At 35.4% G+C, this 24,845-nt stretch overlaps 1 protein-coding gene across 2 annotated transcripts in view; it reads left to right on the top strand.

The window, feature by feature from the left end:
- The first annotated feature begins 3,314 nt into the window (after positions 1 to 3,314).
- The window catches only part of MS3_00005855 (uncharacterized protein), a 38,161-nt gene continuing 16,630 nt past the window's right edge, over positions 3,315 to 24,845 (top strand). For both annotated transcript variants that reach the window (XM_051213946.1, XM_051213945.1), the window contains exons 1-9: positions 3,315 to 3,587; positions 6,427 to 6,519; positions 9,165 to 9,301; positions 11,080 to 11,197; positions 13,688 to 13,811; positions 16,146 to 16,223; positions 18,495 to 18,707; positions 21,178 to 21,418; positions 24,495 to 24,644. In XM_051213946.1, coding sequence (XP_051069967.1) covers positions 3,445 to 3,587; positions 6,427 to 6,519; positions 9,165 to 9,301; positions 11,080 to 11,197; positions 13,688 to 13,811; positions 16,146 to 16,223; positions 18,495 to 18,707; positions 21,178 to 21,418; positions 24,495 to 24,644 — 1,297 coding nt within the window. In that variant the 5' untranslated portion in view covers positions 3,315 to 3,444. The remainder of the gene's footprint in view (positions 3,588 to 6,426; positions 6,520 to 9,164; positions 9,302 to 11,079; positions 11,198 to 13,687; positions 13,812 to 16,145; positions 16,224 to 18,494; positions 18,708 to 21,177; positions 21,419 to 24,494; positions 24,645 to 24,845) is intronic.

Here is a 24,845-nt window from a genome sequence, read left to right as displayed (position 1 = left end):
ATGCATAAGACGCATTGCTCATGGTCATTACATCTGACTGTTATTGTAATCCTAGTCCACTTGTCATGGTTGGTACCTGCTTCACCCATAGATGAATGTAACTACAGTCATCCAACTAATCAGTTGTTGATACTGCTGCTGTTTACGGACTGTATGTTTTATTTCCAGTCTTACCTTAACTAATTTAACACCGCCTATAGCTCTTCTAGAGTTACTGCAGGTCCCAAGCTCGGGTAAAGTAGGAGGGTTGGGCATGTGGTTAGCAACCCCATCTCGTAGAAAACTAACTCGCTAAAAAAAACGCTAACGAGAAAAAATAATTCAAACCATTTAAACTCTGCTTGGGAGTCAGAAGGTCCTCATTTAGAAGAATTGTGACGCTTCATATTGAAAGCCGAGTTCCTTCGGAAGTCACGAGGCCTATGCCTCTTCTAACAATCAGAGCAACAATTTTTGAAGGTACATAAAACATCCGAACAATGTGGGAGACTAGAAACACCAGTCAAATAGCAACGGAAATGAGGAGATACAACTTGGCAGTACTGGGAATCAGCGAAACCCACTGGACCCAAGCTGGACAGAAAAGGCTAAATACGGGAGAGATGCTGCTATACTCCGGTCACGAAGAGGAAAATGCTCCACACACTCAGGGAGTCGCTCTAATGCTGTCCAAAGTAGCACGAAATGCACCTTTAGGATGTGAATCTTACGGATCTTGAATCACCAAAGCATCATTCAAAACGAAGAAGGAGGGGATCACAATGAATATTGTCCAATGTAATGCACCAACCAATGAAAGCATCGACGACATTAAAGATCAATTCTACGAGCGACTGCAATCAATCATAGAGAAGTGTCCAAGAAAGGACCTCACCAATCTGATGGGAGGTCTAAATGCCAAAGTCGGAGTAGACAACATCGGATATGAAGATATTATGGGACGACATGGACTGGGAGAGAGAAACGAAAATGGAGAAAGATTTGCAAATCTGTGTGCATTCAACAAATTGGTCATAGGAGGCACAATATTTCCACACAAACGTACAAACAAAGCTACATGGATCTCACCGGACCACACTACAGAGAACCAGATAGATCACATTTGCATCAATAAAAAGTTCCGAAGGACAATGGGAGATGTGAGAACCAGGAGACGTGCTGACATAGCTTCAGATCACCACCTAGTTGTAGCCAATTTAAAACTGAAGCTAAAGAAGAACTGGACAAGTGGACAAACAGCAATACAAAGGTTTAATACAGCCTTCCTCGGAGATACTGACAGACTCAATGAATTCAAGATAGCTCTCAACAACAGGTTCAAAGCCTTTCAAGATCTACTGAAGTAAGAAGAAACTACTATGGAGGACAACTGGAAAGGCATCAAAGAAGCATTAGCTTCAACATGTCAAGAGGTTCTGGGCCTAAAGAAACACCATCATAAGGAGTGGATTTCTATAGAAACTCTGAACAAGATCAAAGAAAGGAGGAACAAGAAGGCAGCAGTTAACAACAGCCGAACACGAGCAGAGAAAGTTCAAGCACAAGCTGAATACATAGAAGCAAACAAGCAAGTGAAGAAGAACATTAGAGCCGACAGGAAGAAGTACGTGCTAATCATCAACGCGAGTTAAGTCGATGATTATAGACGAGGGTAGCCGGGATGTATATTTTGACAGCAATCATTCGATAACAATTAGAAACGATGAATTTGGAGTCAGATCTCGGGTAACTAAAAGTTCTCATTTTGTAGAGTTTAAAAGTATAATTGCTCATAATGATTTCGTCTTTCAACTCCATTTTATTTAGTCCATGGAAAGCGTTATCAACTCAATTCCAATCATAAAGAACTTAAGAGAGGAATAGACAAATTCCTTCAGTAAATAAATTCTAAATACTTTCACAATAAAGAAAGACAATAAAGTTTCCTGGATGAAAATTTTCAGGGTTGATAGTATTCACTAAGTACCAAAGTCATGATTTTGATTATAATGTAGTAATAAATGAATGTAGGTTCATCTGTCCTACTGTGGTATATGGTACTTATATCGATATAAGTAGTATATAAGACGAATAAGAAATAAAATGTCTGGCAGCAGAAGATTGAGAAGATCAAGAAGGGAAGAACGGGAACAGAAAGCAATTAGTATGAAAATGCAGGAACAATGAAATCTGAGACATTTAATGAACATTTCGCAAATGAAATATTAGAGTATGGTTTTTCTATTTTATCAAGTAACTGTAACTATGTGTTGAATATAATCGGTTATCTTCACCTGTGTTCTACTCCATTACAATACGATAGGTTATTCATCTTTGAGATATCTTGTTTTCAACGTTGCAAAATTGTCGCAATCGTTATCTGTCATACGAGTGTTATCATGAGCGTCGGTCCTCTCTATATTCCAGATACCCAATTACCGAGGAGTTTTTACTTACTTACTTACGCCTGTTACTCCTCGTGAAGGAGCATAGGCCACCTACTAGTAATTTCCATCAAACCCTGTCCTGGACAATCTTTTCCAGTCCTTTACAGTTGTTATTCATCTTTTTCATATCTGCTTCTATTTCCCGATGTAATGTGTTATTCGGCCTTCCGCCTGTCTGCTTCCCTTCAGGATTTCAAGTTAGGGCTTGCCTCGTGATGCAGTTTGGTGATTTGCGTAATGTATGTCCTAACTATTTCCATCCTCTTTTGCAAAATTTCCTCTTCATCTGGAAGCTGGTTCGTGTCCTCCCACAGTAGGCTGTTGTTGATTGTATTCGGCCAATGGATGTTGAGTATCATGCGTAGACAACTATTTATAAATACTTGTACATGTTTGATGATGGTTGAAGTATTTCTGCAAGTTTCAACTCCATACAATAGAACTGACTGTCTTGACGTTCGTATTGAAGATTGTGACTTTGATATTGGTTGACAGACACTTGTTATGAGTTCCAATTGTTGTTCAATTGTAGGAATACGGCGTTTGCTTTGCTTTGCCAATGCTCGACTTTACATGTGCATCTGAACCTCCTTGTTCATCGATGATGCTTCCGATATATGTGATAGATTCCACATCTACCAGAGTTTCTCTATCAAGTTAGTTATAACCTATTGAAATTATTATATTATTTCTGGATATAGTTATATAATATTCAATTTAAACAAATTTTTTTTTCAATTTTATAGGAATTCAGTTAATACAAACTATTCATCCTACATTATGTCCATAAATCATCAATTAACATCCTTTGTTTATAGTTTTTCATTCAACATTATTAAATATACTGAAATTCAATGTTCATTTGTTCATTAAAACAATCCGATTTTGCATAACTAAATCACCATACATTTTATCCAGTTGGCATCATTCAATTGACAGTAACTTGTATATATATACACACACTACATATAACTCAGTGAATTCAACGTTATCAGTTATATACAATCATAATCATAATATGACTCCATTCAATTCATTTCTATTCATTTATTCATTTATTTGTATTATCCATCATTTAAGTAGTATGAATGTTAATGGACAATCTATAAAATTTGGTAAAATATCTGATAAAGTGAATTATGCAAATCCAGATCAAGCAGGGTAAGTTCAATAATGATTTCTTTGAAAAATTTGTATTGTAATTGAATATTAAAAGTGGAAAGATAAGTTTTTTTTAAAGCAAAGATGGTCTAGTAGCTATCAATGGAATCCAGGATGAGTGGTTTGTTCTATCTCAGATTCATCACTTAAATGTTTCAGTGCTAAATAACAATGAGAAGATAAAAGTAAACAATATCAAGTGAATATAACTTAACCACATTGAACGATCAGATGGCTATCAGGACTCAGTAGTTAAGTGGATAACGCTATAGCGTTTGAAGCGAACGGTACTGAGTACGAGTCACAGAGTGAACATCAACTCTGAGATGCAGGTACATCCAGCTGACGAGTCTCAAGTAGGATGAAACACAAATCGTGGATTTCACTGCTAACCACTATTCATCTTTGCTTATAATGCTTGTGACTTCAGGCAGTCCGCACAGTATGCACATAGGTCAATAAGAGACTGATCAATTGCATTCCGAAATAATAATGGAAAGAAGCAAGCAAATAACATCAAGTGAATTTAAAAATCATTTTGTTCATGGTAAGACTGGTCAATGATGTAAATCAGTATCTTGAATAAATCCACTTAATGAATTTTGTTCTGATTAGTAATTATTAGAAAATTAAAAGTATGAATAAGGTGAAAATGTGGTGTTTTACCTCTTATATGGATGAATATAAGTAGTAAGTAGCAGGAATAGGAGATAGAATGCTTACCAGCAGAAGATTGAAATAAAGAGAATATGAAAGAAAACAGGGAACAATCATTTTAACAACAAGATTAAAAGAATGATAAAGTATGTAAAGGATAACTTAAGGAAGATATTCAAATGATGTATTTAATGTATGACTTTCATATTTTGCTAAGGCACTGTGTAATCTTTCATAAAACAAGAAAAAGAACTGATTTTCCCTCATCAACTCTTCGTTTTTACATCAGCAAATGTTAATCAAAGTGATACGTACGTTAAGAATTCAGTAATATTTCAATAATTTCACGAAATACTATTCCATCATGCTTTATAATTTCTAGACTGTATGAATTAGAATGATTTGTGATCCTCTGGGGGAATAAAATCAATAAAATGAGTACACCAATCATAGAAATACCTAGTCATTTGATGAGGGTTAACATATCATAGGTAAACATATAATTTATTATTTTAATATTAACATGAATGACTTTTGAGATAATATAAGTGTTGAGTTTGAAGTCTTGCATTTAACTTCATCAAGTGTTGAAGAGTGTTGAATGACTTATACAAGGGACTAATATTCTAATCCGAAAGGGGTTTTGTAGAGATTGTATTAGTTTAATAATTGGATACCAGCTCAATGGTCTAAAGGTTAAGTGTTCGCGCGCGAGATCGAAGGTCTTGGGTCCGAATCTCTCCAGGCGGGATCGTGGATGCGCACTGCTGAGAAGTCCCATACTAGGATGGAACGGCTGTCCAGTGCTTTCATGCCTTCCATGGTGGTCTAGCTCCAATGTTTCAGTGCAAATTATTGGTTACTTAATGTCAGGTACTATTAAGTTTAAATTATGTAAATCTAACTACTCATCTTGTTTTCATTTGCTTTGTGCGATTCACAATTTAAGACATTTAGTATTAGTTTTCTTCTATTATAAGTAAAATCATACTTACTTACTTACGCCTGTCACTCCCAATGGAGCATAGGCCACTGACCAGCATTCTCCAGCATACTCTGTCCTGTCACTTCTTTTCAAGTACTATCCAACTGTTGTTCATTCTTTTCATGTCTGTCTCCATTTCTTGGCGTAATGTGTTCTTTGATTTTCCTCTTCTTCTTTGGCCTTGAAGATTCCACCTGGAGCCCTCCTGAGGCTACTGTTGGTCCGAAGCCCGGATAAACGAGGAGGGTTGAGCATGGGTTTAGCGACCCCATCCCGTATAAAATTAACTCGCCAAAAACAACGCTAAATAGAAAAAATGATTCAAACCATTTAAGCAAAATCATATATATGTTTATTTAAATAACTGTGTAGAATATATGATAGTTTAACGATAACATTGGTAACAATTAATTACATCCCAAGTTATTAGTACATTTCACTAAAATGTGTGAAACAGTTTTCCTAATTCACTTATCTAACTTTAGGCAGATAACGTTAAGTGAGATTATTATTATTATTATTGTTATTGGGATCACAAATTGACGATTAAATGTAATGGGACTTGGAAATGATGATCATTCCATCACAATTAACGGATCATAAATGATCATGTTCATCTAATGATCTCAGTGTCATTAATGTTCAGTGCTCAACAGCGTAAAATTAGAAAGGTACTACATCTTGTTTTTCAATGACTTCATGTTGAACTATTAGATTATGATGAAAATTAAGCTTCTAAATAATTCAGGATGGGTTTTGTGGAGATTTTTAGAAATTTCACTGGTTGAACTCATAAGTCAATTGAAGCTAGACCACCATGGAAAACTTAGAAGCACTGGACGGCCGTTTCGTCCTTGTATGGGTTGAAGTTAGACATTAACACCGTTGGAGGCCGGCTCAGTGGTCTAGTTGGTTAAGCGCCTGGCGCAAGACTGATAGATCCTGGGTTCGAATCTCGCGGGGGGCGGGGTCGTGGATTTCTAAACAAATCACCTTGTTAAAATTAGAATCATAGTGTATTGTCAGTGTATGTATACACATTACCATGGAGACATGTATCTCAAAGGCAAGTTATCAATGACATATGAAATTAACTGTTAAATTTCAATTTGATCTATTGAATTCTTATTATCAAAGTACAATATGATCATCTAACAATTGACTTTATACTATATAGTATCTTTTGCTTTAATTCAGATATCATCATTGTGCATTTTGGCGTTTATCAGATGGTCATTCAATCATTGCATCATGTACACCATTCACAATGCAACGTTGTGGAAAAAATTTGTAAGTTCTGAAAGGAATTGTTATTTTGTTCTATTTTATTTGATGCTATAATAAAAAGATGGTTCCATGAGTTCAATTACAACACATATTATCCAGTTGCGTTAAACAAAATATCAGAAGGGGTTTGTGGAGATTTTAGAAATTTCACAAATTGAAATCATGAGTCAGTTGAAGCTAGATCACCATGTAATACCTGGAAGCACTAGACGGCCGTTTCGCCCTAGCATGGGACTCATCAGTAGTGCGCATCTAAGATTCCGCACCCCGCGAGACTCAAACTCAAGACCTATCAGTCTCGTGCAAGGTGCTTAACCAACTAGACCACTGAGCCGGCATCCAGTGGTGTTAATGTCTAACTTCAACCAATCCACGAAGTTGCGCCACCATACACCATTGTCTTCAGTGAGTTCCTATCTCACAACAGACCTGGTTGAACTCCACTGGTAATGGCTTCTCACTAGAACCCCAGGAGTATCTCTTGAGGCCAGTCACTAGTGAGCGGATGATTATTATCAGAAGGGGTTATGTGGAGATTTTAGAAATTTCACAGATTGAAATCATGAGTCAATAGACATAAGAATCTCAGAAACTAAAATTACTTATGTATTGCAATATGTTAGAAAATTACTCTTAATAATATTCCATGAATAAGCTTGTGTTTTAGTGAGTAATTATTTCATTAAGACCTGAACTACTTAATCATGCCTGGAGAGTCTTTTCCAGTTCTTTCCGGTTGCTAGTCATCCTATTCATATCTGTTCCCAATTCTCAATGCAGTGTGTTCCTTAATCTTCCTATTTTCCTCTTGCCTTAAGAATTCCATGTTAGCGCTTGCCTTAGGACGCAGTTTGGTGATTTTCGTAATGTATATCCTATCCATCTCCATCATTTGTTCCTAATTCCTTCTTCATTTGAAAACTATTTAGTTCTGTACCACACTAGATTGTTGCTGATGGTATCCAGTCAATTGGATATTGAGTGTCTTGAGTAAACAATTATTTATATATACCTGTATCTTTATGATGATAGTCGTAGTAGTTCTGCATGTTTCAGCTCCGTACAGTAGAACTGTCTTGACATTGGTATTGAAGGTTCTAGATTTGATATTGTTTGTTTTGAGAGGACTTGAACTAAGCAACAGATATTTCAGAAAAGAAATAATTTCCCTATTGGACACTTCATTAAATCAGCTACCTCTAAATCAAAAAAATAGTATTTGTATTTATTCATGCAATTCATTCATAATGATAGATCACAACAGTCAGAATTCATCAAACTGATCTTCACTAATGATTTGATATATTACTCTATGAACAACTAGAATTAAAACGCTATACTTTACTTCACTTGATATTGTTCGCTTGTATCTTACTATTGGAATATCGAGGCAATTTGCAGAGAATGCACATATGTCAATAAGAGACTGATCGATTGCAGCCGTAAATAACAATGAGAAGATACAAGCAAATAATACCAAGTGAATTTAAACTTCACCCCATTGCACAAGTAAGTGGCTCTCAGTACTCAGTAGCTAAGTGGATAACGCTATGGCGCTTGAAGCGAACAGTACTAGGTTCGTGTCCAAGTGTGGGCATCAACGCTGGGATGCAGGTACATCCAACTGACGAATCTCAAAAAGGACGAAACGTGCGTCTTGGATTCCACTGCTAACCACTAGTCATCTTTGACTATACTTTACTATTTCTAAAATTAAGAAATTCTTTTGTTATCAAATTTTTCATACACCATAATCATAGGTGTTTCATAATTCATGTTACTTTGACTTAATAACTTAATTATGCACGTTTTGTACTATTTAACGACATAACATCATACACAAATATCTCATTACCAAGGTTTAATACAATAACTTGAAATAAATTGAGCATTGGGTAGAAACTGAAGAGAATTACTCTTTGTTCATAGTAGAATGAGTAAGAAAGTGAATTTCTGATGTTTCACCGTTTAATGTTACTTTCCTGTTCAAATAATAAATAAATAACTGAATTAAATAAACACGAGGTTAAATAATGTTCAAGATTTTCTGCCAACTAGCAACAAACATAACAGTATCTTAAGGGGTTTTTTGTGGATATTATAGTAATTTCAACGGTTGAGATCATGAATCATTTGAAATTAGACCACCATGGAAAACCTAAAGTCACTGCACGGTCGTTTAATCTTATTGTGTAACTCATCAGCAGCACGAATCCACGATCCCGTTTGGGAGATTCGAACCCAGGACCTGTTAGTCTCGCGCGCGAGTGTTTAACCTCTAGACCATTGAGCTGGTCGGGATCCAACGGTGTTAATGTCTAACTTCGACTAATCTGTCGCTCAATTTTATGGATTAGTTGAAGTTAGGCACTAACACTGTTGGATGCCGACCGACTCAGTGGTCTAATGGTTAAGCGCTTGCGAGACGGGATCACGAATGAGCACCGCTGAGAAGTCTCACAGTGGGACGAAACAGCCGTCCAATGCTTTCAGGTTTTCCATGATAGTCTAGCTTCAATTGACTCATGATCTCAACTATTAAATTTGACATAATATCCACAAAACCCCTTCTAATATTTACGTTTAACTAAACAAAGAACTTTCTATTTAACATTATGGTTTATACTTTCTTATTTATTATTACCTAGAGAATTTGATTATAAATGTTGTGCAGGTTATGAAAAAATCGAGAAATTATCATACACATTTAAAGATTTTAAAAAAGGAGAATGTGCTCTACAACTTTCACCCTATGAAATGTGTACGGAGTTAATAGGGAATCAATGTAAGTCTTTATATATGAAATATTCAAGTTGTTCAAATGAATAGGAAATGTTTTTGTATTCAATTAATTTTTATATGTTGAGAAGATCTAGGAAATTTCTCGGAAAAAAAGCCAAATAAAGAGACTGTGAAAATGCCGAGAAACATTTTATCCAATCATCATTCAAGAGATATTTTGCCAGAAACATTTTAGAAAGTGGAAAATCATATGTCACGTTTCTGATCGGATGATTACTTATACTGCTAATATGATTACTAGTGTTCCAGAAATTTCTGGAAGCCCAAGGCTATCTAAAATACTATAAATGTCTGATATGTTTGAAGAGATTACGTGTTCACCTTATCTGAGAACGGAATGAAAACTTTTTGATACAATAATCAATAAGTTAGCTATTCCGACGCGTCGTAGCCCCACTTACTAGAGAGAGAAGTTCAAGTTCAAAAGACGGAAATATATATTCCAGAAGCAACCAGAAGCACGAACAACAACAATAAGCACAACGCAAGCGTATATATATATATATATATATATATATATATATATATATATATATATATAGCATAACAATGTCCTTGGGAAACGGTACAAAATAATGTACTAAAGACAATTAATCAACAGTATTTAAATTCCTCCCAAATGGGGAATACGACATCAAGGCGAAAATGGATGATTTGGCGCGGAAACAAGAAATTCATATTTTTAAAACAGAATTGCAAAAATAAGGTATTTATCAAGTTACTCCCGGGGATCTAACATCCTCAACATAACCTAGATTTTCTGTACATAAACAATCCTTTGGACGAAAGCATTTCTTCCATATTTAGCGCCTTTTCTCTAGTGTTTAATTCACTATGTATACTTAGCCTGGGAGTTACTAGAAGTGCTTCGGAATCGAATCTAGAAGACTTATCAAAATATATTTAGAATCTCGCTGAAACTGATGACGTTATCACGATAACTAGCAAGTAGCTACTATAAGATTTTCTTTATTCAGTCAATAAATACAGTAAAACTTAGCAACTAATGAGTAATATTTCGGATGTTAAATGACTGAAAGAAATTCATCTGAAAGCCCTAAATCAAGTTAGAATGTAACTGAAATCTTGAAGTCACTAATTATTTCCGAAACATCTTGGTAAATTTACTATAATCCCCATTTTTAAGCTTCATATTGGTGATGAGGATAATTATATCAGTCATTTGCTATATTGAAATATTAAATGAAATGAACTGCTTCTCATAGGATGCTTACTTTGGATTCTATGCCTATTGCTCACTAAAGAGCATGGACAAGTTACACGATTAATTTGTCTAAACATATTGTCTGTTTCCATTTGGAGTTGTTTACTTGCATCTTCCCATTGTTATTTAGGACTGCTATTGATCAGTTTCTTATTAACCTATGTGCATACTGTGCGGATTGCCACGATATTGCCTGAAGTTACAAGCATTATAAGCACAGGTGAATAGTGGCCAGCAGTGGAATCCAGTTTGACGCGCATTTCATCCTATTTAAGATTCGTCAGCTGGATGTACCTGCATCTCAGAGTTGATATTCACTCAGTGACTCGAACTCTATATCGTTCACTTCAAACGCTTTCGCGTTATCCACTTAACTACTGAGTCCTGATAGCCATCTGCTCGTTCAATGTGGTTAAGTTTTATTCACTTGATATTGCTTACTTGTATCTTCCCATTGTTATCATTGTTTTTTTTTCAGTAGCTGTTAACTTCATTAGAGTAACCTTGTTTGTTTGTTTTATTAAATTTAATTTCAGCTGATATATCTCCGTTTGCAGATAAAATGAAATCACTTAATCAGTTCAATACAAAAACTCCCGATAAACCATATACAATATTTGCACCAAGTACTAGAAATGCTGAAAAATATAAAGAGTAATATTTATTGTTAATAGTATATCCTTATTATGTATACAATATTATACTTTGTTTATACATTTGTAAGTATGAATCGCTATAAGCGTAAGAAGAAGAGAAGATGAAACATCATAGTTATTTATCATCCAAGACTTATAATTAGTCAAAGAACAATATGGAGGGATTTTCTTATGATTAACCATGAGTTTTGATTAGTAAACGTTTGAATATCAAGTAAAGTCACATTATCATCAGTGCAGCATTATTATGAGACGGTAATGTGTATGATCCAAGTAAATAATATTGATGACAAATCACACTGAACAATGGGTACTCGCTGACTTTCTTCATATATATATATGCCCCAAGATGACATAGTACAGCCGAGAGTAGAGAGAGCCAGCTCTCCCTCTCCAAATAATCTCAAATGGCCACGTGCATACATCCATTGACAGAGAAATCCTACTCACTGCACTCTCATGACGGGGCTGTCGTTCACGAAATCGAGGGAACGAAAAGCGAATGTCCGGCGCCCTAACCGGCTTGGTGAACACGGAGGATCCACTTAGGGAGTTGGAAAACCCTGATTCGAAACCAATGGTGCACATCGGCTCGAGTATCCTGAGGGAACTAATGGCGTATGAACCCATCGTTGGTCACCGACTACCATGTGACTGCATCTCCTTATGTTTATCCACTGCCTTATGGATCAGAACATTAAGTTGAAGGCTTCGGGTGTGGCCCCCTAAGCAAATCAGCTGTTTCGGTTTGCGAACTCGGGTAGTCTCTCAATCCTCGCACAAATCGAACGATTTATGTGGCACATATCATTTTGGCGCCCCTTTGTACCAATGTTTACATGTTTAAATAAATAATAATAATTTGGAGTGAGTTATGATATAGGCTGGTTAGTAATGGCCATTTATAAACCATGTTTGACTGAATAAAGCTTATCTAAAAGCATTTGGAGTAGTATTCTTATATCAGTTTTTATCCGTCACTTCGTGTTAAAATCTACCACTTTGTGCTGTGGTTAAAATCATTGGATAATAATCAATATTTAAGATACTATGATTTCGAATGCAGTCTGGCGCGCAAACACTTAAACTCTAGACCATCAAGCAGGCGTTCAACGGTAATAAAGTCTAACCTCAACCAATCCACGAAATCGCACGACCATCTTACATTGTACTGAGATAGATACCTATCTCTACTCGACTCGGATCCCTCTTTGTATTCTTCTCTTTCGCCTTAATTATTGCGTAACCTTATTTGATAATAAGATTTTCGAATCAATTTATGACGGAATCTTTTCGATCTTTCTGTAGACATATATTTTCCAGATAAACTATAAATACGAATGTACAGCTTAAGTAAATAATTTCGTCGAGAAGAGAAAACTTTCTTCGCTGAATTCTCTTTATTTTTATTCAATTACATCATAGGGTGTTTTAACTATCCAAACGCATTAGAACGAATCTATCAAAGTGAACTTTTAATGTGTTCCTATCAAACTGACTAGTTCTATCAGATTTAGCTGTTGTCTAATTAGTTATTACTTTATAACACTATGCAAATCTATTCTGCTGGGATAATTTTCTTTCGTGCCAGTTACAATCTATCTTACGGACCAAATGACATTCAACTAAATCGGTAACAATATCTTGACAATTTGATGAAAAAACAAAACCTACAATGGTCAGATAAAAATCTGCAATATATATAATTTATTATTTGAACACATAGATATTGGTACAAGGGGGCGCCAATATGATATGTGCCACATAAATCGTTCGATTTGTGCGAGGATTGAGAGACTACTCGAGTTCACAAACCGAAACAGCTGATTTGCTTAGGGGGCCACACCCGAAGCCTTCAACTTAATGTTCTGATCCATAAGGCAGTGGATAAACATAAGGAGATGCAGTCACATGGTAGTCGGTGACCAACGATGGGTTCATACGCCATTAGTTCCCTCAGGATACTCGAGCCGATGTGCACCATTGGTTTCGAATCAGGGTTTTCCAACTCCCTAAGTGGATCCTCCGTGTTCACCAAGCCGGTTAGGGCGCCGGACATTCGCTTTTCGTTCCCTCGATTTCGTGAACGACAGCCCCGTCATGAGAGTGCAGTGAGTAGGATTTCTCTGTCAATGGATGTATGCACGTGGCCATTTGAGATTATTTGGAGAGGGAGAGCTGGCTCTCTCTACTCTCGGCCTTACCAGGGCATCTGGGAGCAACTCATTACAAATTTAGTAATTGTTCCTACTCAATAGCTTAGTGAATAATGTGTTGCTTTTCGAAGTGATAAATATTTGAGTTCCAATTTGAACACTAACATTCATATATAACTATATCTAACTGATAAGTTGAATATGGGACAAAAGTCAAATCAACAATTTCCCTATTATTTAATATTCAACAACATAATAACAAGTTAAAAAATTATGTTTGCATATACTTTTCACTAAACTTCTTCATTATTTTCTTTTTTCTTTCTACATAGTTTTACAAATTCTGCTGAACACATTGTTCCAGGTCGATTTTATTTGAAAGATTTAAAAAGTGGACTACAACTAAATACTTTGGATCCTAAAAGAAAACTTTATGTAACACGAGAACACTATGGAGTAAGTTTAAACAAAGGGAACAGTTTTCTTTTATACCCTTTGACATATATATATATATATATATATATATATATATATATTAATAGTTGAGATCATGAGTCAATTGAAGCTAGACCACCATGGAAAACCTGGAAGCACTGGACGGCTGTTTCGTCCTATTGTGGGAGATAGTTACTCACTGATGACAATGGTGGATGTGTCGCTCAATTTCGTGGATTAGTTGAAGTTAGACAATAACACCGTTGGATGTCGACCATCTCAATGGTTTAGTGGTTAAGCACTCGCGCGCAAGACTGACAGGTCCTGGATCCGAATTTAGCGAGGTAGAATCGTGGATGCGCACTGCTGAGGAATCACATAATAGTACTAAATGACCGTCCAGTGGTTCAAAATTTTCCATGGTGGTCTAGCTTTAATTGACTCATGATCTCAACTACTGAAATTACTACAGTCTCCACAAAACCCCTTCTGATACTAAAAATATATAAGTTGAATAGTCATTGACAAGTTTGTTTACCAGATTTTAGAATGATGAATAAACTGCAGTTCTTAAAATTGAATACAATAGTTTTATTCTTCGTGATGTTTATGTAAGCTGTAGTAAAAAAGGGATCATCATTATCTGGTGTGGCGGTCTGCTTGAATATCTGGACTATTTACTTCTATTATCCAAATATTTCAACACTTTTCCTACTTTCTTGTTTGTTTTAACACATCATTATGCCTATTTGTCACATAACGTTTATCACCTTTCACTGTAAAAGTTACTAAAAAGTCCAATCAGAAACATCATGGTTGCTCATAGTATATATCGAAAAGAATCTACATTATTCAGATGTCGATCAAATGGATTGCTGACATCTAACTGGTGACCACTCAATACATATCGTCAGGATTGATGAAGAAATATAAAACAGAAACTTGTTGAAATACTTTGTGCTGAGAATTATATATTGTACCAGAAATATAATATTGAATAAATACAATAATAATAATACCCTTGATTAAAAGACCAGTAAATTACCAGAACAGTTAATGGTAGAATAAAACGTGGATGAAATTAATTTGTTCAAAGGACCTAGTCTTGAATCTCAACTAAATAGGTATTATAAGATAGGACTGATAAACAATTGAATAGGTAGACTGATTTACAGCCACATGACTCGATTGACTTTTTCAGTTTTCAGTTTTAGGGATAGTAGGTTGGTGAACCTGTGTTAATCCTGAAGCCCGCTACGTCAAGAGCAAATTATGGAACAAATAGTTGCATCAAGATATCATAATGACAAGCTGTATAGCATAGTAAACGTAAATCACTATAGAGTACGTTATGTGTCTTTAATTTAACTGATGAGTCCATAAATCAATAGCATATATTAAAACAGTACTATTCAGAGTTGTTCATAGTGAATTAAGTGAACTGTATGTTGTACATTGTTTAAGTCAGTTTACTTGAGATGTTGAAGATAATCAAAAGTCATGCACAGCAGTTCTTTGTACTATGAAAGAATGATAGGGATGTTATAGCTTGTGGCCTGAGTACCCTGGTAATGTATTATGTGATGATACCACCAATTAGAGAACAGTGATTTATCGACCGGACCAATGATGCATAAGACACGTACGAGCAGTCTAGAGTCCTTATCGGTCTTGCTTCCTGCCTAGCCCAGCCTGTTAAGTCCAGAACACCAATCTCAGTCACTGTGATATGAATCATTTATTTCAAACATACTGGGTTTATATACCAACTAGCAGACCACATCGTACCAATAAAATAGGGAACAACATTTGTACAAGAATTATCCAAATGTGGCTGTGAATGGGGGAGGTAGTAATTGATAGACATGGCATAACTCAAGAATGGCAATCGTATAATAAAAGTTCATAGGTCAAAATAAAACTCATAATAAATGGGAAATGAATATGAATAGTTTAGTTACTTAACAATTATACGACAAAAATATAAGTATAGTAATAGCCCAGAAATAGATTCCAACAGTTACCATTCATTATTCTCATCGAGATATAACAAGGGACAAAGAATATCACTAAGAATTTTTATTCAAACAGTTACACCAATTCATTTGTATTGGTTGTTTGAATCTTTCTATTGATGCTTAAGATTATAATTGGTCAGCTTCGTAATGGTGTTTGTGCATCCTCTGCGGATTGTTTCGATATTGCTTCAATTCACAAGTACCTCTGCTCATAGTTTTATCAATAATCCAAACAATTATATGTATATATATATATATGCTCCATTGGGAGTAACAAGTGTAACTAAGTAATATAAGCATTCAGCAAAGCTTAATGTTTCGTCTTTATTTATTTCAGACTGTTTCAGTTGATTGTGTAGAACTAGTTGATGCAGATATGGAATGTAACTCTGGCATTATACATACAATTAGATATGTAAGTTTACTTATTTAATGTAATTCGATTTATATAGAAAACAGGATGATTCAAACATTAGATTAGTCCAAATGAATGGTTATCATATAAACTGACACTGTTTTTTGTAAGTTGCTAGGTAAGCCTTCTGGGTGGTAATTACTCACATAAAGATGGCAAATCAATTGATGAAGTAGTGAAACTGCATCAGTTTAGATGACTCGGACATGTGTTACGTGTTCTCAACCACCAACTGCCCTGACGTCCGATGTTTTATGGTGTAGGATTAGATTGAAAGAAAGTCAGGGGGCGGCCAGACCAAAACATGGCACAAATTCATGAAGTCACGGACAAGTGGACTTAGTCATGTTGGTAGGTGTAGATTACCTGGTTGGGGACCGCGAGATGATTGCAATCGATGGTTATAAACCTTGAATGACATGGCTCAAAATCATTTGCAATGGCACAGGTGCATCCACTCTTTGTGTTCTCTCAAATTCTTATCTTCTGACTTCATCATGTCCCTTTTTTTCTGCATTGGATTATACTCCTTGAATAACATCTTCAAACATTAATCTTTCTGATTATTGTTTATACTTTTACTACTTCTACCACTATAGGATTTGAATCGACAAATGTATCTCTGTGCTAATGTGGTATGGTAACTTGAACTGATGTACGTACGTACAAAGTTCTACGTTGTTACTGACTGACTGACTGAGTTTATCCACTCTCATTCATTAAAATAAATTTATCAACCGATGGATTTGTTATAACTTATTTACTCTGAAACGATAGAAACAATATCCGACCAATTGAAATGAACAGTTATTTAGTATATGCTAGTCACCACTTAAAGAGTTACATTTCAATACAATTCAACTTCAATACTTCAAATTCAGTATTACCTATAAAAGTTAGTATGTATTTGGTTTGATCTCTAATAATACGGGGAAGTTTGAAATGTTCGTTCGTGTTATTCCAATTTGTTTATTCTATCCATCATTTAGTTTTTTAAGGGTTAATAAGGTATCAGCCAAAGACTTATTTATAATATAATGAAAGATGTGAATTCGATGATAATTTTGAGTGATAAAGAGTTTATATTGAATGTCTTTGAGTATTCAAAAAAGTATTTGTACTTTGATAGGATTATCAAGATTCCCATAAATAGTTTGGGACAAGTCTTTTGAAACAAATATCAACTGCAAGACATTTATCAAATCATTAAAATTTATCTTTGGTTGAGCTGTATAAGATATTCACATTTTATGCTTAGAAACTTCAGTAATCATATATTTCCACTGAATTGTAAAAGAGGATTACTAGTCGTTTTGTTGACGGGTCCGACTTCAGTAAACTCGGTTGCCAGTTTCTCTAATATAAATAGCGAACGTTAGAGATACTTTTTTTCAATTGATTATTATGGTTCTCAGAATTCATAATCTTAATTAATTATTTACGCCTGTTACTCCCACCGACCAGCATTATCCAGTACACTCTGTCCTCCGCCTACCTTTCTAGTTCTATCCAACTGCTGTTCATTCTTCTCATGTCTATCTCCATTTCTCAACGTAATGTCTTCTTTGATCTTCCACTTCTCCTTTGACCTTGAGGATTCCATGTGAGGGCTTGACTTGTGACTCAGTTGGGTGCTTTCCTCAATGCGTGTCCTGTCCACTTCCAACGTTTCTTTCTGATTTCTTCCTCCACTGGGTTCTGGTTTGTTCTCTCCCATAGTAGGTTGTTGCTAATAGTGTTTGACCAACAGATCCGAAGTATTTTGTGTAGACAACTGTTAATAAACATTTGTATCTTCTGGATGATGGCTTTCGTAGTTGTCCAAGTTTCCACTCCTTATAGTAGAACTGTGTTGATATTTGTATTGAAAATTCTGACGTTTGTGTTGGTTGACATTTGTTTTGAGTTCCAGATTTTCTTCAGTTGTAAATATACTGCTTTCGCTTTGTCGATCCTCACCTTTACATGTGCATCGGATCCACCGTGTTTATCAATGATGCTGCCCAAATATGTAAAGGTTTTTACATCTTCGAAATCTTCTCCGTCAAGTGTGATTCGATTGGTGAATTCCATGTTGTATTGGAGAATCATGCTTTTCCGTTTGTGTATGTTGAAACCTACTCGTGTTGAGGCTGTTGCTTCACTGGACACCTTCTCACTAATTACTTTAAACATCTGAAATTAGTTGACTATTCATAACCTTTTAAAGTTATCTAATTGAAGAATTTAATAACTAACATGGAATATACTCCCTGTTTTTAACGTTTTTAGCCTTTAACGAATATACGAAACTTAGACAGATCATCTATTCTTAGCTTATTGGAATCTCATCCAGAAACTCAAGCATTTGCTAAAGATTTATCCGCAGTATTTAAAAATGATTTGAAGAATATTAACTCTAATCAACGATATACTGTAATAGTGCCAAGTCAAAAGACATGGGAATTATTACGTCAAAAGTATTCAGGTGAACAACTACAAAAAGTAAGTTTTATTCTAGTTTACCTTAATGTATGTAACTCTTTAGAAGTATGTACAGACTGAAAACCCTGAGTTCGAATCTCGCGGGCGGGATCGTGGATGCGCACTGATAAAGAGTCCCACAATTGACGAAGCGATCGTCCAGTGCTTCAAGGTTTTCAATGGTGGTCAAACATCAATCAGTTCATGCATCCACGATCCTGCCCCGAGAGATTCGAACCCAGGACCCATCAGTCCCGCGCGATTTCGTGGATTATTTGACGTTAGACATTAACACCGTTGGATGCCGGCCAGTTCACTGGACTAGTGGTTAAGTTCTCGCATGCGAGACTGATAGATCGGGATCATGGATGCGCACTGCTGAGGAGTCTCACAGTAGGGCGAAACGACCGTCCAGTGCTTCCAGATTTTCCGTAATGGTCTAGCTTTAATTGACTCATGATCTCAACTATTAAAATTGATGGTTAAGATTTAAAACTCTACACGAAATTTGTAGTTCGTTGGGATTGTATTGATAATTTGTTAAAGCCGAGCTGTATCACTGATCCAATGTTAAACGTGAAAACTGCTTCTAAGTCATGAAAAATATAATAAGATTAGAGGTTAGGATTACGATTTTTATTACGAACTGAGATCAACCATAATTCAAAAATCCTAAAATAAATATCTTAAGTCTTAGTTTTAGCATACTGAGTAATTCATCAATTATTGCTGTCTTCTGATTGGCTAAACGAGTTGAGATCCCGTAGTTATTCAGCGGTATAGATCATCTTCACGATTGATGTTACGACTATCTTGTCAGTATGTTATGCTAATATATTTGAAAGTTTTGTTACGTATATTTTCTAAGTGATTAGAAATTACTCACTTCTGACATCCGTGAACCAAACGTACTCTCTGATTCCGCGTATAGATGACCCATTCAAACAGTTATCCAGCGTTTAAGTGATTTAGTCTATTTAGTTTTGCGAATTGAAGCAAACTCCTGATGAACTCATTTGTGAAGTAAACAAATTTGTAATCCAATGTTCAAACAATTTTGAACTCTCCAATGAATAAGTGAAACAATAGTGAATAATCTTTAATCCACCTCATGCAATAGATGAAAGCTTGCTCAAAATCATTAATCAATTGAAGTTAAACATTAACACCTCTGGATGTCAGCTCAGTTGTCTAAAGGTTAAGTGTTCGTGCACGAGACTGAACGTTATGGATACACACTGCTGAGGAGTCCCATACTAAGATGAAACAGTCATCCTGTGATTCCAGTTTTTCATTGATGGGCTAACTTAGATCAACTCATGAATTCAACTATTAAAATGGTAATTAGTATAGAAACTTTACCCAGAGACAATTTACTAATGACATAATTATTTTCTTTTTTTTCATCAAATAACTTCTTTTTCTTAACTTTAGTCAATGTTTTGCAAAACATTTTTGTTACGTCCTTCATCTGTCTACGCACTTTTGGTGCTGAGGACAACTTGTCTAATCTAGATTAAGACCATGACGCGATAGGTTAAACGGCTTAATCTTGAGGCTAGTACGCATGAGTTCAAAGTGGTGTAGAGAAACGAAAACTATTCAATCACCTGATTGACTGATAAGCACGCGAGTGAGAGAAAACAAGTCAACTGGAACACTACTCGATTTATCCTCAATTCCGATCTGGTTCCCGATTTTCCGATTTCAGATCAGGGTAAAAAGATACATGAATAAATAGATGACTAACACGACCACAACGTACAATAATTAGGAAAATACAATTATTATCAGAAGGGGTTTGTGGAGATTTTAGAAATTTCACAGATTAAAATCATGAGTCAATTGAAGCGGAACCACCTTGGAAAACCCGGAAGCACTGGAAGGCCGTTTCGTCCTAGTATGGGACTCGTCAGCAGTGCGCATCCACGACCCCACATCCCGCGAGATTCGAACCCAGTGTCTATCAGTCTCGCTCCAAGCGCTTAACCAACTAGACCACTGAACCGGCATCCAGTGATGTGAATGTCTAACTTCAACCAATCCACGAAGTTGCGCCACCGTATAACATTGTCTTCAGTGAGCTGATATCTCACAACAGACCTGGTTGAACTCCACTGGTAATAGCTTCTCACTAGAACGCCAGGCCGTCCAGTGCCTCCAGGTTTTCCATGGTGATCTAGCTTCAATCGACTCATGATTTTAATCTGTGAAATACAATTATGTTCAAAACTGGGGATTAGCGTAGAAAAATAGAGTACAAAATAATACGTTTAAATTACAATAGCTTTGGAACAAAAAGAGCTATGGCAGTGAATCATACATTAAACAAAAGCTTATGATCTGTAGAATAGATTAGGGGTAAGAATAAATGTTACTGTTTTATAAGCTTTGAATTAATTGAAATATCGTCCAGAAAAATAGCTTCCGTATTATGTCAATGCTTCTTATTTCTGTTCACATCAATTCTCCCTTTTCATTTTCTTAACAGATTGCAGCTAATCATGTTATATCAAATCAATATTGTTCAGGACATTTAATTCATTCATTAGAAAGTTATCAATCATTATTAGGTGAAAAACTTGAATTTATTTGTGAAACAGATTCAACTGGTCAAGAGAAACATTATGTTCGTACAATATTTGATAACAAACATGAAATAACAATAACTGATTTAACAGCTACAAATGGTGTAGCACATATTATAGAAGATACATTAATTCCACATTCTGGTAAGAAATTTTATTGAAATTAAAGAAGGAAAAACGTTTTACATAACTGATTTATCAGAAGAGGATGGAACTACTACTATGCAGTGCACATCCACAATCCCATCCTGCGAGAATCGAATTCAGGACCTATCGCTCTTGCGCGCAAACGCTTAACTTCTAGACCACTGAGTTGACTGGCATTCAACGGTGTTAATGTCTAACTTCGACTAATCTACAAAGTTGCCCCACAGTTAAGCGTTTGTGCTCGAGATCTAAGGTCCTGGATTTGGATCTCGCGAGCGGGATTGTAGATGCACACTGCTGAGAGGTCTCACAATAGGACGAAACAGTTGTCCAATGCTTCCAGATTTTCCATAGTGGTCTCATGAATCCAACTATTAAAAGAGCTTTTATTTCTTAAACCCAACTAACATTCACGAAGAGAAAAATCTCAAGTTAATCAGTCATGTTTAACTGATTAAACAAGATTCATATATTTGTCCGACACATAATCAACTATTGAACAATGAGGAAAATGAACTATAAATGATCATTATTGTTTATCATACTGATAAATCAATTATAGTTACATTCAACACTGTAAATCAATGGAGAAGAACAAATAAAATGTAGTGTCCGTCATTATGTTAAGCCCATATAGCTTATTCTAACTTCTGGACAAACCAATTTAACCATTCTTCCTTAAGCTACACTTTGATTTTGTTAATTATTCGCTTATCAACCATGACTGTTTTTATATGAGCGTGTGTGTATGTGTGTGTACATCTTATCCTACTTACCACACGTCTTGTAGCATATTTTTGTGTGACTATAAATATTGATTAACTCTTGACCAAATGGAGTTGGCTCACACACCTTCTCCACTGCTCGCCATTTCGCTTCGTTCCGCTGATTATCTGCCCAGATCAATGACTGTATTAAATATACATATTCGAAATCCATTCTCGTATTTGACTTATTTGATTCTGTTATTCACTAACGCGATCTAAATCGATAATTATACACGACGATTATTGGCAACATGTATATTTCAATAGCGATCAGAAACGATCTTACTGGAGTCAAAGCTCGGACTACTAAAGTGATGAGCCCGTCAACAACATCGTTCGATCTAAAATTGACAAAATAACAGGTTAATAAAAAAGATTTAACAATTTATCCTGTGGAAAATTGTTAGGACTGTTTAAAGTTGTTATGGAAGTCTTCTCGTTTTCTAATTCATCATGGAATCGGTATATTCTTTAACCACAGTTCTTTATCATTAATTCTATTAGTTCTCCTTTGTCTTAGGTAAAGTTGTTAGCCTGGTCTCATTTATTTGCAGTTTATAACATATAAACAATACTATTAATATACATTTATTATTTATTTGAATCTTCTCATTGTTATTTACAACTGGGTTTGATCAGACTCTTTTGGGATATGTCTATACTGTTTAGATTGCCTCGATATTGCCATTAAGTTATAAGCATTTTACATAGAGATGAATAGGGGCTACCAGTGGAATTTAAGAGGCGCATTTCGTTCTATTTTGAACTCATCATCTGGATATAACTTGTAACCGAGTTGATTTTCACCTCGGGACTCGAACTCAGTACTGTTCACTCGAAACTCTATCTCGTTAGCCACTTAGCTATTGAATCCAGATAGCCACTAACTTGTACAATGGTGTGAATTTTAATTCATGTATATTGTTTGTTTGAATTTTATGATTGATGTTTAGGACTTCAGCTAATACTTTTAATATTTTTTTTATCACTTTCCAATAAATATTTTATATTGCATTAATCGAGCTCTAATACACCTAGGAGATACTATTACCTACTCCCTTCTAGATCCCAACTACAGCCTGGTGACAAATGGCAACTAACATAAAATCCAAACCGATTAGTTACTATTATTAAATACGGCATCAAGCTAAACTACAAGTATTATTCAATAACTCATATCCCTTGGGTTTAGTTTATCACAGAAACAAGTTCCTGTTATCAAGCAAAAAAAGATAGAAAAATATGACACTGTTTTGACATAGCAACTTCTAATACTGTTATTACTTAAGAATTGTATTTGGACGATCTTCACAACACAATTCTAAACAATTTTAACGTTTTATTCACGAATTTGGTCGGAACTTCTTCATAGGCAGTAGAATCAATCACCGCACAAAACACTGAAATTATTTAAATTTCAATCGGTGAGGTTGTAGCGGCTGGTATGTCAAGGCCACATAGGTTATTCTAGCCTCTGGACAAATCAATCTATTCATTCTTCCTAAATCACATTATTTGCTTCGCCTCATTTCACCTTTGCCTTACCTTGCTTCGATTTGACCATAAATACCGATTCGCGCTTGCTTAAACCGAGTTGGCTGACATTCCTTCTCTAATTTGTTTCTTTTCGCTTCCTTCACTCCATCTCTCTGATTGTGTGTTCTGATCAGCCACTGTACCAAATATATGTGTTCAAAACTTCATTCTTGTATTTAACTTATCAAATTCCACTATTCACCAACTCAATTTAAGTCGATGATGATATACAAGGATTGACGATATGTTCAAGTCGATAATGATAATCACACGACCAAATTAAAGTCAGATATTTGAGAGCTATTAAAAGGTTATTTAAATACAGTTTTTTACATTTAATATCTTCCATATGCTTGACATATAATTTCTGTCCAAAGTGGAAATCATTTACTTAACTTTACAATTTAAATATGTATTATCAATTAAAATGGAATACCTGGAAGCACTGAACGGCCGTTTCATCCTATTGTGGGACTCCTCAGCAGTGCGCATCCACGACTTTGCCCCCTACGAGATTCGAACCCATGACCTACTGGTTTCGCGCGCGAGCACTTAACCACTAAACCACTGAGCTAGCCGGCATCCAACGGTGTTAATTTCTAACTTCAACTAATCTACGAAATTGAGCGACAAATCCACCATGGTGGTCTAGCTTCAACTGACTCATGATCTGAACCATTGAAATTACTATAATATCCACATAACCTATCTGGTATTAAAATGGAATAATTCAATGAATTTATGCTTTATATCGTTTTTCTTTGCCATAGTTATAACATTCAAAGAATTCATTCAGAATAAACAATATGGTGAAAAGTTGAAAGCTACTGAATTTCTAAATCTTCTTAATGAATGTGATATAAAAATGGAACCAGGAGAGAAATATGCTATAGTTTTACCTCAAGATAGTTCAATGAAATGTAAGTACTATTTTAATTCATAAATGGGTGAAACTATAATTTATGGATGAACCAACCAGATTTAAGATAACAGGTTTTAAATTTTGGCGCCAAATCTATTCACTCATTTAACTGAATACCTTTTTTAATATTATAGCTAATGTCAGTACATGATGAAAACGTCAAATCTAATTCTTAATCGTAATGTTCAACTGTAAATCA

This window comes from Schistosoma haematobium, chromosome 3 (genome assembly GCF_000699445.3).
Source record: "Schistosoma haematobium chromosome 3, whole genome shotgun sequence".
In the NCBI taxonomy this organism is placed as follows: domain Eukaryota; kingdom Metazoa; phylum Platyhelminthes; class Trematoda; order Strigeidida; family Schistosomatidae; genus Schistosoma; species Schistosoma haematobium.
The sequence above is the reverse complement of the archived record's forward strand: the minus strand, read 5'-3'. Positions and strand labels throughout refer to the sequence as shown.